Source organism: Prionailurus viverrinus, chromosome D2 (genome assembly GCF_022837055.1).
Source record: "Prionailurus viverrinus isolate Anna chromosome D2, UM_Priviv_1.0, whole genome shotgun sequence".
Classification (NCBI taxonomy): domain Eukaryota; kingdom Metazoa; phylum Chordata; class Mammalia; order Carnivora; family Felidae; genus Prionailurus; species Prionailurus viverrinus.
In genome coordinates this window covers 88,208,522-88,225,396 of record NC_062571.1, presented here as the reverse complement: position 1 = coordinate 88,225,396, position 16,875 = coordinate 88,208,522, and the positions used below count along the sequence as shown (strand labels likewise).

At 58.8% G+C, this 16,875-nt stretch overlaps 1 protein-coding gene and 1 long non-coding RNA gene across 3 annotated transcripts; one reads left to right on the top strand and one right to left on the bottom strand.

Annotated features, from left to right (window-relative positions):
• Positions 1–5,502: 5,502 nt before the first annotated feature.
• On the bottom strand, positions 5,503–13,375 carry LOC125147447 (uncharacterized). 2 transcript variants are annotated; one of them, XR_007145193.1, is made up of 3 exons: positions 13,208–13,375; positions 7,869–9,232; positions 5,503–7,456 (listed from the first exon to the last, which is right to left on the bottom strand). XR_007145193.1 is itself a non-coding variant. In XM_047824415.1 (2 exons), exon 2 carries the CDS (start codon positions 9,162–9,164, stop codon positions 7,935–7,937), a length of 1,230 nt encoding a protein of 409 aa, XP_047680371.1. In that variant the 5' UTR covers positions 9,165–9,232; positions 13,208–13,374; the 3' UTR covers positions 5,503–7,934. The 2 variants fall into 2 exon arrangements, 1 of the variants encoding a protein (XP_047680371.1); XM_047824415.1 differs by having other exon boundaries at positions 5,503–9,232; positions 13,208–13,374.
• Positions 13,376–13,467: 92 nt separating this feature from the next.
• Positions 13,468–16,003, top strand: LOC125147453 (uncharacterized). Its single transcript, XR_007145196.1, has 2 exons — positions 13,468–13,524; positions 15,050–16,003. It is a non-coding gene; the product is annotated as an uncharacterized LOC125147453 (long non-coding RNA).
• Positions 16,004–16,875: the final 872 nt, after the last annotated feature.

The following is a 16,875-nucleotide window of genomic DNA, read 5'->3' as shown; positions in this document are numbered from 1 at the left end:
TCTCGGGGCGCTTCCTAGCTTTCTGGAGCAAAGATGCTCCAGGCCCCTCTTGTGCTAGCTACCAAGATCTGGGTGTGGTTGTGGGTGTGGCTTCAGGCACATTCAGTGGAGAGAGCCGGGGTGTGATACATACATGCACACATTCATCCGCACACAGTCCGTATTTCCCTCCTCCCTGTGAGTGCACGTATACACCTGTGCACGTGTGTGCAAGTGTCTACACCTGTACAGACACAACCCACATTTAATCAATACAATATATCCATACGTCTATGGACTATGAGTGCACATACGACATACATGAATCTCCAGGAGTTCATACCGATACTTCTAATCCCAACCCACAACCTCAAGGTTTATTCTAGTTCCCCATTTCCTTGCTGATACCTCCATCCTCCAACAGGGAGAAACCTGGTTCCTGTTTTCCTCAATATACTCATTTGCTTAGTCTTAGAACACACTGGAATCCTTTTCAGAAGTGGTAACCATACCATGGCACAAGTAAGCGTGCAAACTAGAGTCTGGTGCTCGTTTAGAGTTCTGTCTTTAACTTGGGGATTCATAGTCAAAATGCTGTGTTCAGGTTACGCGGTTTCTTCACATCAGTGTGGCTGTGTTACTCCTCTGAAATATAGCGGAATCGCTTAGTACTGCTAGCACTGTTTCAGGGTCCTTCTCCCATTTGGTTGATTTTGTCCTATTATTTTTCGCATGTAAAACGTGAGCACGGCTCCAAATGGTGTGTCCCACCCCCGAGGGAGATCAGTCTTCATTACCAGCTCAGCCTGTCTGTGCATCTTTTTGCACAGATACACCTGCACTTTATTTTTCCTATTTGACACTTTTCACTAGAAGGGTTTCTTTTCCCCACACAAACAACAACCAAATCTCCAGTCCCCCAGTACCAGCCGGGTGTCCTACAGTTCAGTGCTATGACACCTGTTCCTCAGCACCGGCACAGACCCCACAAGTGAAAGGCTCAGCCTCAAGAGCCTGCTCCCGATTCCGACGCTGGTCACAAGTATCGGGGCCTCAGGCCATATGCATTTCCCTCCAACTCAGCTACCAATTTGGGGACCCCCTCTTCAGATTTGATAACTCAGTATAACTACTCACAGAACTCAGGGAAGCACCTGCTAGATTACTGGTTTATTATAAAGCGTACAAATCAGGGACAGCCGGACGGGAGAGGCATAAGGCCAGGGGTGGGCCTAGGAGCAGGGAACTTTCCTGCACCTGGGTGTTCAATCTGGAAGCCCTGGGAATTTCCTTGCTCTAGTGCTCGGCGCCTTCCCTGTCACGCAGGAAATGCCGAGGGTCTCAGGAGCTCTACACCGGGACCCAGGACAAAGGCCAAACACATGCTTCATCCGAGCACATTCACCTAACAAACACAGAAGGTCATGCCACACGGTGCTCATGCGCTGTCCTCGTTCCTGTCCCAGCTGCGGGCTGCTCCGCCACACAGGGCTCTTTACCGGGTTTACGGTACTTTGCTGCAATGAATAATTTACGCGCGTGCGGTTTGTGTTGTGGGGAACTTATCTTCAAAGCAAATTCCTACCAGTGGTCTTGTTGGGTTAAATTTTTTTAATTTATAAAATTATAACATTTTATAATTTATACTTATAAACTTAAACCAGTGTCAGGGACATGAATTCCCATCTTCTAGCTGGAGTAAGACAGATTAATAGGAGGAAATCAAACTTAACGATGTACCAACAGGAAATCCACATAGACCTGGAAATTCCAAAGGCAGGCGAAAGGAGTTACACATGTCGTCCTGAACCCAGGAGAAGGGGGTGGGGGTCCGGGACGTCAGAGGAGGGAATGCACTTCACAGCCAGATAAGAGAAACAGATGTTGGTAATTAGATGTTTGCCCCACCAGACAGATGAGTCACTCCGACAGAATGTATCTCGGTTAATAACCCTTATTCTGGGAAAGACACCCCGCCCCCGTTTAGATTCCTGCATGTGGTTAAGGGAAGGACAAAAGTTTCTCTGGAGCCCACAGGGTCTCAAGTGCCTTCAGCTCAAAACCATCCACAAGCCAACGTGGCACATTCTGGAGAGGTCTGTCCTGAACCTCCCCAGCTTTCCCAAGCTTTAAAGCTCCATTTAAAAGCTTGCTTTCAAATGCAGTAACTTTTATGTGTCTCTTCACTCATTCTTTAATTTTCTTTTAACTTATACATTTGATATATAGTCAGTCTCTAATTTTTAAAGACATTTCACAAACGTGATAAACTTAATTAGATGCCCTGGGTATTTCAAGCTCTAACCATAAATTGATACAACTGATTCTGACCTACAAACAAAACCTTTACGAACATTTGTTCACTACTCACCATCTAATACAACGGAGTCAGAGTCAATCAGATCTTAAACTGGAATTCTCTCACACATTCTAAAACGAAAACCTTAGGTTACTGAGATTAACTTTCAACCCTTCAAATTAAAACAAGTCGTTTATGCTACGTGAGCAACGAGCACAACTTCACGACTTGACGCGCCCCAGGACCTCTGGGCAAACCCAGCGGGGGTTGCAGGAGCCGCTCCGCACCCTCCCCGCATCTGTGTGCACAACTGCCCAGAGCACCCCATTCTCCCCAGGAGGCTCCGTGACAGTGTGTGCAGGCCCCTGCCAGGCCCCCTGCAGCGGGCCCGGCTCCTGTCTCAGGGTCCCACACATCCTTGGGGTGTCCTTTCAACTTTGTTCTTACCCAGATTTTACAGAAACCTCTTGCAAAAACCCTTTCCCAAGCTGGCCGCCCTGGAGTGGGACCGCAGGCTGGCTCACTTCAGGTGGGCCTGGCCTTCAGGGGTGCCCAGGACATACCCCCCAGAACCCTCTGCCAGGTTCGCCACCTGCTCACCGTCCTGTCCTACGCTCTGCCCTCGGGGAGCCAATGCGGACACCCTCTGCACTTTGTTCACCCGTGGGTCTTGTCCACGGCGTGTGGCGCCAGTATTGGGGAGGCTCGAACCCACAGCCCGGAAGGTCCTTCGTGAAGAAACTAAAAGAGGCTTTGTCGATAGTGTCAGATAAAATGTCCAAAAGTTAAAAGAATTCTTACAGAAACATAGAACGTGTCCCAAGATCACGGGCTCCCACAGGCTGGCGGGACTCGGGGAGAACGTGAGGAGATCTGAGCTCAATGCAGAAAGAAACCCTGGACCCTCAGGGGCCCAACCGGGCAGAGATGCACCCGGGCACCGTGGCCTTTGGGGCCGTCCTTTCGCTGGACAGACTGCGTGCATGACCCGAAGTCCGGGGCCGGGCAGACCTAGGTTGTCAGACGCAGTCAGCCCTGCTTCCTTCGGCTGCACATTCGGCAAGAAGGACACACTAGCAGGACACGAATTCTGTGTCTGTTCGGTGGGCTGTGGTTTCCACCATGACAAACACCAGGCAAAAACACGGGATATGCACATGCCACGCACATGCATGCATGCGCACACACGCATGTACACGCAATGCGCACACGCACGCGCACTCACGCAGACGCACACGCACGCACGTACACGCAATGCGCACACGCACGCACACGCGCTCACGCAGACGTACGCGCACGCACGTACACGCAGACGCACACGCAATGCGCACACACATGCACACGCGCTCACGCAGATGTACGCACGTACACGCAATGCGCACACACAGGCAGACGCGTGCACGCACACACATGCGCACATGCACGCGCGCACGCAGACACACACACACACACAGGCGCGCGCGCTCACGCAGACACGCACGCACACACAATGCGCGCGCGCACGCAGACGCACGCACTCTCACGCAGACGCATGCGCGTACACACAATGCGCACACATATGCACGCGTGCTCACGCAGACGCACATGCTGGCACGCATGCACACACAATGTGTACACGCAGGCGCACGCGCACAGACACCCACCAGCCCCATCGGTGTGCCGTGCGTTATGCCCCACCCCCAGCACCTGTGTGACTACCCTGTCCCCACTTGCATCTCTCACTTCCTCTCGGCTCTTTCCTCAAGGGTGTTTCAAGGTTAAATGCCTTGGCCCATCAGACAACCCCCCTCCCCCCGCCCCCCCCCCCCCCCCCCCCGCCAAGTCGGGCCTCGGGACTCAAGCGCAGGATCCCGCAGGTGGGAGGCCACTTCACCAGTGCTACCCTCCCAGGAGCCGGGACACCCCGGCGTGCCCACTCATGGTCCCAGGGCGCAGAGCACCTCCCGCAGCCAGGCACCTGCCGGTTGCTGTGGAGAAGAAAGGTGAGTGTGTGTGGGGCAGACGGTACCGGAGGGAAGCCCAGCTCACGGGACTGACTCCACGCTGCAGTCTGCCACGGCCTGGATCCTCGCGGTGGGACCCCAACATGGGACCCGCAGTGGGACCCCATGGTGGAGTCAGAACATGTGCTTTTCCTCCCTAAGCGCCCTATGATGTGGGGACCCTGGAAGGGGTCCATGCAGAGGCCCCGTGGGGTGGGCGCCGGCGGGTGACACACCACGACGGAGGACTGGCTGTGGACAGCAGCTGGGGTACGGCGAGACCAGCGCCTTAGTGAGGTGCTCCCAGGACTGGATAGAACCTCGGCCCCTCCCTGGGGTCCCCAGGCCCCAGCACACCTGAGGTCACCCACTAAGAACGAGCCAGGACAGATCACCAACGCTTCGCGAGGCATCTCAGGAGATGGAGGTCCCAGGAAAGTTCCGTGTCTCCTCCCTCACCTGCCCAGGGGGTACGTGTGTGTGCTCTGCAGGGCCGGCTGAGGGGCTGCCCTGGGGTGGACAGCGGAGGTGGGGCACGCAGTGGCCTCCCCTCTCTCCACGTGGAGACCACTGCTTCTGAGCGCAAAGGTGTGCCTGGGGATGGGAACTCCGGCAGCCTGAGGACAGGGCCTCATCAAACCCCCTGACCACCGACTGCTGGCCTGGGTCAGGACAGGGGTCAGGGCACGCAGCGTGACTTGGGACAGCCCTGTGTCCAGGCTGCTGGGCGGTCAGCTGGGGTGCTGGCACTCTGGAGCCACAGGCCTGGATGGCGCAGTCCTGGGGATAGATGCTGGCGGGCATGGCGGGGGACAGCCAGCTCCAGACCCTGCTCCACAGCGGGCACTGGGGGTGCCGTTCCCCCGGCTGTACGGTACCCCCCTGCCGGCCTGACACCGCCGGACCCCAGCAGAGGCTCGGAATACCGAGTCGGCAGGATCTGAAAGAGACTTGGATTTCCCACAGCTCGAGGAAAAGATCAACGATCCTGCAAAATGGTTCCCGTAAGGGCTCCCGGGGGCTCAGTCGGGTGAGCCTCTGACTGGAGATTTCGGCTCAGGCCACAATCTCACGGTCCATGGGATCAAGCCCCGAGTCGGGCTCTGCGCTGACGGCGTGGAGCCTGCTTGGGATTCTCTCTCTCCCTCTCTCCGCCTCTCCCCTGCTCATGTTCTCTCTCCCCCTCTCTCTCTAGCCTTTCCCCACTCGGTCTCCCTCAAAATAAATAAGCCTTAAAAATGGTTAATTTAAACCTTTCTCTTTATTGTGCTCACAAATGTGGTGTTTCATGACTTGAAATATCATGGCCTTTTGAAGGGACAGGCATCTCTTTTTGTCCTTCTGCTGTCTCTGGGCCACACAGCACCGTGGGGGTAGGAATACACTGTCAGCACATGGTTTGCCCGAGGAGTGGAGGGGCTGTGTGTACATGTGGGCGCCCGGGCACACGGCTAGGCCTCAGCCCACAGGCCCCCAGCCACTGTCCCCCAGGGTTTCTGTGCTGCAGCCGGGAGTCCAGGTCCCAAAAGGCCTGGCTGGTCACCTAGCTCCATGCAGCATTCGTGCACCTGCTGGCACAGCCACGTTCTAGGCATCGAGCGGATCCGCAGCCACAGCGGGTGCAGCTGCTGTGGCCTAGAGTAGGCCCGTCAGTGTTCGTGGGGGCCACCTGTGCCCAGAGCGGCAGAGTGGGTATGGATGGGCCTGTTGTGTCCTCACCCCATGCTGCATCTGTGGGGCTGCTCCTGGGAGGCTCTTTCTCAGCCTGGGGCCCAGGCTATGCCCCCTGCTTCGGACATGGCCGAGACTGAAGGCCTCTCAAGGTCCGTCAAGGTGCTGGGACCCCTTGGAACGGATCCTGATGCCAAGCACTGCCCCCAAGAAAGTTCCAGCGCCCAAAGCCACCCAGCGAGCCCTGGGGTTCACAGGACCATCCCCTACTTGGTAGTTTCTCCTGTGACCTGGGGTCCTGCCTTGTGCCTTTGCTTACACTGTCCCCGTGACCAGAGCCCCTCCCTTTTCTGCTCCTCTCAAGGGGGACCCTCCCCGTGCAGTCCTGGCCTCGGGACACAGGTGAGCAGTCCAGCCTCTGTGTCCAGTTAACACGTGTTCAGTGTGTGCAGGCTGCTGGGTGGTGAGCTGTACTTCCAACAGATCACAAGACCTGCTGTTCTTGCACAAGACAAGTTGAAATAGAGAAGTCGGTTGCTCACAAGTCCTGGAGGAAGTGCACGCGCGCCTGGAGAGACCACATCAAGGCAGGGTGTAGACAGGATCTGAGACTCCGGCCTCTGCCAGGGTCTCTGGGTGGAGTGCTTTGGGTTCCTGAGCTAGGACCACATTGGTTCGTTCAAACCCAAAGAGCGGGGTTTTGGTAGGATCCATGGTGCCGGGTGGGGGTCTGCTCTAAGGGGTGCATAAGAGGAGGTCTTGGGAGGCAGGCACACTGTTGGCTGCAAGGGCTGCTAGGGAGTCAGAGCCGGGCCTTCATTTGCTTGTCGTCTGGTGGCTGTGGTCTGGGGCCTGCGCTCATGGGAGAGACAAGGGGTGGCATCAGGCCCCGAGGGCCACTGGTCACACAAGATGGATGTGAGGCTGCAAACCGGAGCAGCACCTGGCCGCGGGCGGAGGGCTCCCCAGGGCTGCCGGGAACACCCAGCGCCAACTTCAAATCTGTCATCACCTGCCAGCTGCTCTTTTACAGACAGAGGAGCTGAGGCAGTGCCCCGGGGCCACTCCTCTTGTCTGAAGTCCTGCCCTGGTGTGCTGCTGGGGCCGAGGGTCTGCAGACCCTGACTGGGGCTCACAGAGGCGCGGGCGTGAGGTGCAAAGGTCTCACTGCTGGGTGGGCACGGGGAGGGTACAGGGTGGACACAGGGTGGGCAGACGCGGGCAGGTACAGGGCGGACGGACACAGGGCTGACACAAGGTGGTCACGGGGCGGATGTGCAGCTTGGCCAGGACACTAGCTGTTGTGTCCCCATATCCAGAACCAGTTCACATTTTTCAGGTTCCTGTCTGCGGAGGCCTCTCATTCTCGGGAGGAAGATCGTCTGCGCCAGGCACTGATCTCCGGATGGAGGACACGGCACCAGCAGGTGGCGCTGCGGCCCCAGGTCTGATGGGTGTCCACGCTGAGGAGGAACGGAGGCCTCCTGGCTTCCGGCCGGGGATGGCGGCGGCGGCCCCACAGGCCCTGGGGTAGACAGTGGGGGGGAGGGGCGGGAGAGGCGAGGGGTGTGTGGGTGTCTATGTGTGTGTGTGTCGCCCTGGCGGTGAAGGGCGGACGGCCCCCAGTCCTGGAGGCTGGCCTGGCCTCCCTCCATGCTCCAGTCTGAGGGGCAGGTGCCTGGAAGGGCTGCTCAGGGCGGGGCCACAACGAGCCCGCGGGTTCTGTCCTGGCCCCTGGACGCCAACGAGCCGTCCAGAGAGAGGCAGTGAGCATTTCCTCGGAGGAGCAGGCCACGTCCTGAGGACACCTGGGGTCACAGGCCAGCCTGCCGCTCTCCCCAGCCCCTATCTGCCTTCAGAGCAGGCTGCGGGGTCCTCGGGCTGGTGTGGGGCCTGCGGGCGAAGGTCTGGGCCACAGGGGAGGGTCCCCTACGCACCTCATCGAGGCCTGGTCCGCAGGGCCGGCAGAGGGGCGGCCGGACGTCCGACGGGGGGCGCTGGCGTCACACGGGGTCAACCTCACGCCCCTGGCGCGTCTGCAGCTGCAAGGACACGAACTGGCAGAAGCACAGGCCCAGCTCGAGGTGGCCGCGGGCTCTGTGCGCCTCGTCGCAGGCGGGGAAGTACGCGTGCGCCACGCAGCAGGCGTAGCTGCAGGAGAAGCGCAGCAGGGCCTCCCGGAACAGGGCCTCGCCCTCCGCCGCCTCCAGGAAGACCCGCCTGCAGTCGCCCAGCAGCACGTACACGAAGTGCAGCTTGTTCATGGTGTCGCAGCCCATCAGCAGCGAGTGGGGCGCCAGCAGGAGGTTGGCCTCCCCCACCCTGAGCACCAGTTCCTGCATCATCTTCTTGGAGAACCTCCTGAACCAGCACAGGGTGTTCACTCCTAACACGAAGAAGAGGGGGCAGAAGAATAGGTTGGCAGAGATGAGGAAGAAGCGCTGAGCTGGGGTGTTTTCCAGGAGGCCCATGATCAGGGGCAGGGAGAGCAGGGCCAAGGCCACGAGAAACAGGAAGACGGCCAGCGTGACCCTGCAGCCCAGGTAGCGGAGGCAGGACCTGGGGGACCGCACCCCGTTGAGGATGCCCACGGCTCGCCTGTACACCTCGGGGTCCTCCAGCACCTCCTTCAGGGGGTCGGGGACGCCCAGGGTGCTGAAGGTGCCCACCTTCCACGAGGGCAGACTGTCCCTGTTGACGCAGTTCAGGGTCAGGAGGCTCTTCCCGCTGTACAGGGAGGCGGCGGGGCGCCGGGCGGGCAGGGAGCGGGCCAGGCGGTGGTTGGGCATGAGCAGGAGCTGCACCACTTTGCGGTAGAAGTGGCTGTCTGCCGCCTCCAGGTACGTCAGGTGGCTGAGGTGCAGCGGGACCTGGCAGGGCCTCAGCAGGACCGGGATGACCGGCTTCCTCTCCAGGCAGGAGCCGAAGAGCGACAGGTCGGCCTCCAGGAGGCACCACCGGCTCTGCACGAAGTCCTGGCTCAGCACCAGCAGCACCTTCTGGCTCTGCTGGATACACTCTGCCATGTTCTCCAGCACATTCCGCCCCGGGGTGAAGTCCCGCTCGTGCAGGCAGACCTTCAGCCCCGCGAGGTCCGCCTCCAGGCGGCTGATGAGCCCGTGGGTCCAGGTGGCGTCCACGCTGCTGTAGCTCACAAACAGGTGGAACTTCTCACTGGGCCTCAGTGGGGGGATGGCCAGAGCCACGCCTCCCTCCCCAGGGCCAGACTCCATGGGCACCACCTGGGAATCCAGCCCTGGGAATCTGCCTCCGGTCTCCGGAGAAGAAAACCACCCTCAGCCTGCAAAAGATCAAGACACACGGACTGATACGGGATGGACAACAGCGGACTATCTACAAAGACGGAACTGAGGTCGAGAACCCGCAGCACACAGCTCGGAGAGCCACAAACGACCCCAGTCACAACTGGCCCAAACCACCAGCTTTCCTGCTTACTGCCCGCCCCCCTTCCGAGGCAGGGCCCTTCGGAGAAAGCCAGCACGTTCCCTTTCCCAATCGCAAGGATACCGCTGCTCTAGCTCCCCGCCCCCAGCCCCCAGCAGGGTGCCTGAGCCCCCTTCCACTGTGGAGTCTCCCACTCCCCTGCCTGCCTCTGGGTCTCGGCCACACCCAAGTGTCGTGGGATCCCCCAATATGGTGCGCTGTAAGGAATCAGCCTTGGTGTTCTCATCTGGGGCATCTTCCTTGATGTCCACTGGACATTGGCTTTGAAAGGGTCGGGGCACAGAGTGACCGCATCTTCCAGCCCCTTCTTTCTCTTCAGTTGTGGCTCACCTGGTTACTGGTCCTGAGGGATTGCTATAGACTGAATGTTTATGTCCCCAGAATTTGTCGGAGCCCTAACCCCCAGGTACAGGTACAGGGAGATGATTAGGGCATAAGGGTAGAGCCCCATGAATGGGGTTAGTGCCCTTATAAAGAGACCCTCAGACAGCACCCCGCCCCTGCCACCAGTGAGGATGCTGTGAGAAGGCGCCACCTGCAAGCCAGGAGGTGGCCATGACACCAGCACCCAGATCCCAGAATGCCAGCCTGCAGACTGTGAGAAGTGACTGTCTATTGTTGAAGCCCCCAGACTGTCGTGTTGTGTTCCTAATTTTTTTTTAACGTTTATTTTTGAGACAGAGACACAGAGCATGAGCAGTGGAGGGGCAGAGAGAGAAGGAGACACAGAATCCAAAGCAGCCTCCAGGCTCTGAGCTGTCAGCACAGAGCCCGATGCGGGGCTCGAAGTCACGAACCGTGAGATCATGACCTGAGCCGAAGTCAGACGCTCAACCGCCTGAGCCACCCAGGCGCCCCTGTCGTGTTGTGTTCTGGAGCCCAAGCAGACTAAGATGGGTCCGCCTCTATAACGTTTGCTCTATTGCTCTAGGAAGGGCAGACACACTTTCAGGAAGCACTAGAACTTTCTCCATGCTGCCCGAGACCCTCACATCGAGATCCCAATGCTCCAACTCAGTGAACAGAGCTTGAACTGCGGCCACCAGAGGTCTGTCCGCTAGTGTCCCAGGAGGCCCACAGAGCACTCGCTGCTGAGACCCTCTCACGTGCCGACGACCGGCTGGCGGCCCTGCTGAGGGGCCTCGCCCCCTGGAGCCCTGCACACCCCATGTGGCAGCTGGTCAGTGGCTGTGCTGCCACTCTGCCAGGAAGTTCCCAGCTGAGACCCATCCCCTCTCGGTGAGCAGGGGCAGCAGAGCCCAGAGGAGGACCAGGGAGCAGCTCTGGGAAATGGAGGTGGGAGAAGCCCGGCTACCCACCCCCTGCTTCCACGGGGCCCCCCACCCCTACTTGCTCTACCAGCTGGTCGGGAAGAAGGCACCCGCACAGTGTTGACGAGGGGCTCCTCCCGTAGCGCGGCCAGCACAGCACAGCCGGAGCCTCTGTAAGGGGCCATGGTGCCCACCCTTCCTGGCCAGCAAGCCCTCCTGCGTGGGCACCATCGCCACACCACCACCCCCGCTTCCAGGTGGCACAGCGGAACGTCAGGTGGGCGAGGCTCTGGGGGACACATCTGAAAGCCTGGTCTCACAGGGCTCCCCCTCCATGGAGGGCTGGCTGCCCCGCCTCTCCCACAGGCAGCCTGCAAAGTGGGTAAGGGTGTGCACGCGGCCGGGACGTGCCTGCACCCGCGCCACGCTTCCCCGGCAGACACGCTTGGTTTACCTCGTCGTTAAAGGCTATGACTCAGACACCGTTCTGGGCATTGAGGGTCTCAGCCAGCCAGCACCGGCCACCCATGCTGCCCACTCTTCACTGCAGTCCGGGGGAGGCCTGGGAGGCAGCTGGGGACCCTCCCCCAGTGCCGTCCCCACATAGAAGGAAGTTTGCAGCCAATACTTTCTAGGGGCATCTCTGCTACAGCACAAGGAGCGAGAAACCGAAAAGAGGAAGCAGATTGAGGAAGGCCCCTTGTGCAGAATGGGGGTGAGGGGTGGACAGGGAGAAGAGGCAGAGCACTGCCCCTTCTGAGAAACCCAGCTGGGCCTCAAGGTCTGGAAATAGGGGCAAGATGGTCAGGAAGCTCTTGAAGTCTGTCTGATGGTGATGCTGGGCACTTACAAGGCCCCTCTGCCGGGGCCGCTGGGCTTGCCGGCCGCCCGGCCAGGCCCTGCAGCTGGAAGGAGTGACGGGGAGGGCCGGGTGACCGTGCCTCCTGGTAAGGTTCCCCGAGCAGGTCTGGCCAGGGTGGGGCGTGGGAGTGCATCCTCGAAGGAAGGGGAGGCCCCAGCTGCTGGGCGACCCTGCCCAAACAGCCACGAGGGGCTCAGGTGACTTCCCCTGTTCCTGCCCTCTCAGGGTCAGCCTGGGAGCCAGCTGCGGCCCTCCTGGTGGTTTCCCAAAACCCACCCCACACCTCGCACCGGCCCCTTCACCAGTTCTACTCAGCAACCCAAGGGAGAAGCCATCTGGGTCCCTGGGGCCCCGTCCCCCTCCAAGACCTCCTCCCACCTGGGCCAAAGGTGTGTCTCCAAAGGCTCCTCTCCAATCTGAGCCATCACGTGCATGTGATCTCTTAAGAAAATAGCTATTTGAACTCCCCCCTGGTGAAGACAGTCCCCCACGGACTATTTTGTTCCTGGAAAAGCAGCGACACCCAGAATTGATGAAGCTGCCTGGTGCTGATGATGCCAGTGAGGCTGGCACACCCCGCATGGACCAGGGGCCTGCGATGTGTCACCCACAGATTCGGAGCACAAGCTGGCAACCACTCCAAGAGGCACGGAGAGGGGTCTGCCTTTTGAGGACAGAATCCCCCAGAAAAACCAGCCACAGGCCCAGCTGATAAGATCGTGCCTGGAGTAACAGAACTTTGAGGGGCAGGCACATCCAGTGATACCGCCTTCGGAGGACAGAGATTTTCCCAACAACAAATCCTTTGAGGGGCTCACCTCTCCCTGCACATCCTGCCCCCCCTCCCCCCAGTCGGAGGGACACTCACCCCTCACCAACACCCAGTCTTCAAAAGCAAGGGTGGCCTGGGGTGTCCGCTACCCAATGAAAAGAAGCCTCTGGCCTCCCTGCCTGTGAGCAGGGGGGGGGGGGGGGGGGCTAATGGGGGCCAGGGGTAGTTTCCCCTTGCAAGCGCCAGGGAAGGAGGGAAGGAGGGGGGGAGGGGGAGGGAAGAAGGGGGAGGGAAGCTGGCCAGGCTGGGAACACAAGGGCAGGAAGTAGATCCAGGGAAAGCTATTTGAGCCCCTGGGAGGCGGGACACACCGCTGCTCTTTGCTCCGGGCTCCCGGGCCCAGGAGTCGGGCCGCTGGGGCATGACTCCCGGGCACTCAGGGCAAAGCCAAAGGCTGCGGTTGGTCCTCCTGGAAGGGCTGTGCGGGAGGGGGCCCTCGGGCAGGTGGGGGTGCTAACCGGAGCCCTCTCCTCTCGGCTGCATTGCTGGCTGGGTCCAGGCTGTAGCTTGAGGACCACCACCTTCCGCCCTGCACGGTCATGGACCCCCACCCCACATTACTGCCGCGTTTCCGCAGGCGGTGCTGGTCCCAGAGCTCATTTCCGTGAGGCAGCCAGGGCAAGAAAGAGGGTCACCGCGAGTGTTTAACACACCGCACACTCACACACCGGCCTCTCCTGAGGGGGCCCCGCTGAGCCCAGGCCCAGCTCGGACCGCGGGGCTCCAAACCCAAGCCTGGAGGGATCGGGGAAGTGGGGGGTGTGGGGCTCAAAGGCTGGCCTCCTCCCATCCCCCCACCTTCCTTGTGAACTCTGCTTCCCTATCAGACGACCCTCTGCTCCTTACCGGTTCAGCGCCATGGGCGGGGGGGTTCCCGCGGATCCCTGGGGTCTCAGAGCATCGTGACCACGGGACCTCTGCCCCCACCCCGGAGTTCCAGTTTGGGGCTGGGCTGGTCTGGTCTGAGACGGAGCCAAGCTGGGCAGGGCCCTGCTCCTGGTGGGGGGGGGGGGGGGGGGGGGAGGGGGAAGGGGCGGGGGGAGGGAATCCCAGTCCCGCCCCGCCTTCCACCCTCGGCCCGCCCCCTCCACCCCCACTCCGGGCAAGCCATCGGGCGTCCAGCACCGAAAAGGGCGGTCTGGACACGCGAGGGAATCCGGGAGGTGAGTGGGCTGGGGCCACAGGGTCGGTGCAGGTTCCAGCCGGTGAGGACCTCTCCAAGGGAGGTGACCGTCCCACCCCTTCCAGGGCTCCTTTCAGCCTGGTCACTAGTCAAGGGTCAAGGCTATTCAATGCAGACCCTAGTGGGTGGGCAGGGCAGGGGGGGCCCCCATGCCTCCCTCCCCATCACCAGTCAAGGACCCTCTGGGCCGTGGGCAGTGGTCCTTGGGGCCTGGTCAGTGGCTCAGGCAACATTTCCCTCCTAACAAAGCTCTCCACAACTCGGAGCAGGGGAGTGACCTCCTTCCCTGCACCCCACTCAGTTCAGACCCCACCCCCACTGCCTCCCCCGGACCTCAGCTCCGACTCTGCGGGAAGCTCTGCTTCCCGCTCCTGCCTGGGCTCTGGTTTCCTGACTCTGTGCCCTGCCCTCGGCATTCTGGGAGGTTCCCAGTGAGCTGTGAGGCTCTCTGGGCCCGTCCCCGCTCCTCACTTGTCTGTATCCTCATTGCTCAACCCGCAGCAAAGTACCACCCTCCTCCCTCCTCCCTCTCTGCGCCTGGTTCCAGTTTACTGATTATCCAAGCTCTGTTTACAAGACTGGTAGCCCTAGAAGTGGGGGGAAGGAATGAGAGCAGAAGAGGGGGGCGGGGGGGGTGGGGAAGAGGGCCGTGGACAGCTGCCTCTAGGGGCAGCCATAGGCAGGGTCGTCCCTCCCACAGGTAGGGACGCCCCGGTCATCCTGGGCCTGTGCTGGTGGCTGGAGAGGAGAGCAGAGGGAGGAGAGAACCCTGTGCTGGAGGAAGGTGGCAAGAAGGCAGGTGTGGGGCTCAGAAGGTGGTCGTTAGGCTGCTGGCCAGAGTCCAGGTGGTGATGTCACCCCAGCTCCCCAGGCCGACGCGGGCAGACACACTCAGGGCCTCCAGCTTAGCACTGACCCCCAGCCTGTCCTTGCGGCCAGACCTGACTCCCGAGTCCTTAGTGCATCCAAGGGCCAGCCGTCAGCCCTTGTGCACCCCTGAGCCCGGTCTGGTGGGAGAGATGAGTCTGCACGTGACCGCATCCTGGCATCCTAGGGCCCCCCGCCCTCATGTTAGCGGGGACGGTCTGGAAAGCAAGTCTGTGCTCCCAACACTGGAGACCAGAATGTGCAGGGCTGGGACACAGAGGCGGGGCTCCATCTCACCGGGGTGGTCCTGCTGGCCCTGGCCCCGTCACTTGGTGATCCCATCATTTCCCAGCCCGAGGCTGTCGAGCGTCTGAGGGGGGGGCTGGACCGATCAAGGAAGAACCAAACTTTTAAGGCTCCATGTGACCCAAGCTCTGCCACTTACTATCCATGTGGCCTTCGGACAGACCCTTAAACCCCCAGAATGTCAGATGGCTCAGCCAGAAAGCGCAGACACTGCCTCTCTGAGGTCAGAGACAGGTCTCTGGCCACGCAAGGCTGCAGGGGGCTTTGTGTGACCCAGAGTGCCTGGGAGTTTTGTTGTTGTTTTATTAAACGTGTTGCCCACACTTTAAAAGCAGGAAGTTGGCTGACCGATCAGGATTTCTAGCTTCTCTGAAGCTCTTGGACGTTCTGGCAGGCAGGGCCCTCCTTCCTCAGTGCGGCCCTCCACAAAAAGGCACCTAGAAAGTCTGGAACCTCCCTGGCTGCACAGGAGCACACAAGTGTCCAGGGAGAAGGGAGATGAACCCCGAGGGGAGCACGACGGCCTGGCTGCAGCGGCCCACGTGCGTTTGCCACCACAGGGGCCAAGAGCGGCTTCTAGTGACCCCGCGAGGTCAGAAGACGGGACGCCAAGCCAGGCCAGGGTAGAGCCGGCAGGGGGGCCGCCGCAGGAGGCTGGGCCCCCAAAGGCTGGTGTCGCGAGAGGGGCCGGACCGGACAGAGAATCCCCCGCAGCAAAACAACCCTGTGGGTGCTCTACAGCCTGTCACCCCCAGCTGGGAGTTTAGTCACACACAGAGCTACGCAGAGGGTTGGGTTTTCATTTGCTGTGTGGCTCAGCAAATGAGTGGTTCTGGGGTCCCCACAGCAGTAGTGAAGTCTCTTCTAGAAGAACATAGCTCTCAAACCAGACTGCACAGGACTCCCACGGCTGAAACCACATGACACGAACGCCACGGTTACGGGACAGGAGAGGAGACAGTCTCCGCCAGCAAGATGCCGCAAAGCAACAAACTCAACCATGCTCGGAAAATGGAATTAGAGAAACCATGCTCGGAAAATGGAATTGGTGGCATCTGGGAGGCGGCGGGCTGCTCCAGGATGAACTTTCCCGACTACCGGCTGCCAGAAATGGGGAACTCAGACTCCATACCTTTTATGAGGAGCCTGTGGCCACAGAAGTTGCTGCCGATGCTCTGGGTGAAGCGTGGAAGGGTTACGTTGTCCGAACCAGCAGTTATGCTGGTTACGCTTTCTCTCTCTCTCTCTCTCTCTCTCTCAAATAAAAAACAATTTTTTTAATGAGATTTTCTGGGTCGCCTGGGCGACTCAGTGAGTTAAGCGTCCAACTTCGGTTCAGGTCATGATCTCACAGTTCGTGGGTTCGAACCCCGTGTCGGACTCTGGGCTGACAGCTCAGACCCTGGAGCCTGCTTGGGATTCTGTGTCTCCCTCTCTCTCTGCCCCTCCCCTGCTCACACTCTGTGTGTCTCTCTCTGTCTCAAAAATGAATAAACATTTTTAAAAAATAAAAAATAAAAATGAGATTTTCTAAGAGTAACAGATTAAAAAAAGAAAAAGAAAAAAGAAAATGGAATTAAAGATATTAAAAATAAAGTGTGTGTTTAAAATTTTATTTTAAAGGGTCCGTGCTGTCAGCATGGGATTTTCTCTCTCCCTCTCTCTGCCCCTCCCCTCTAGTGTTCTCTCTCTCTCTCAAAATAAATAAGCATTAAAAAATTTTTTTTCAGAAATAAAAGAATTGAAAATACAAAATAGCATCAAAATGCATTAAAAACAAATAGAGAAATTTGAAAAGAATAAAATGGAACTTTTAGAAAGAAAGAAAGTATATTTTTGAAAATTAAATACTCAGTTAAATAGCATTAAACACAGCTGAAGAAAACAGGTTGGGATGTGGAAGAAACAGCTGAAGAAATGATCCAGAACTCAATACAGACAGAGATAAGAGATATAAAGCGGGGGTTAGGAGACCAAGAGATACAACGAGGTCACACATAATTTTAATTGGAGTTTCAGGTAGAAAATAGGGAAATGGCAATATCTGAAAAGGTAGCAGCTCATAACTTCTCAGAATTGATGAAAAAAGTGGACCTGTCTTTTCAAAAAACACAGTATATCCCAAACAAAAATAGACAATAGAAACTGTGTTCGACTT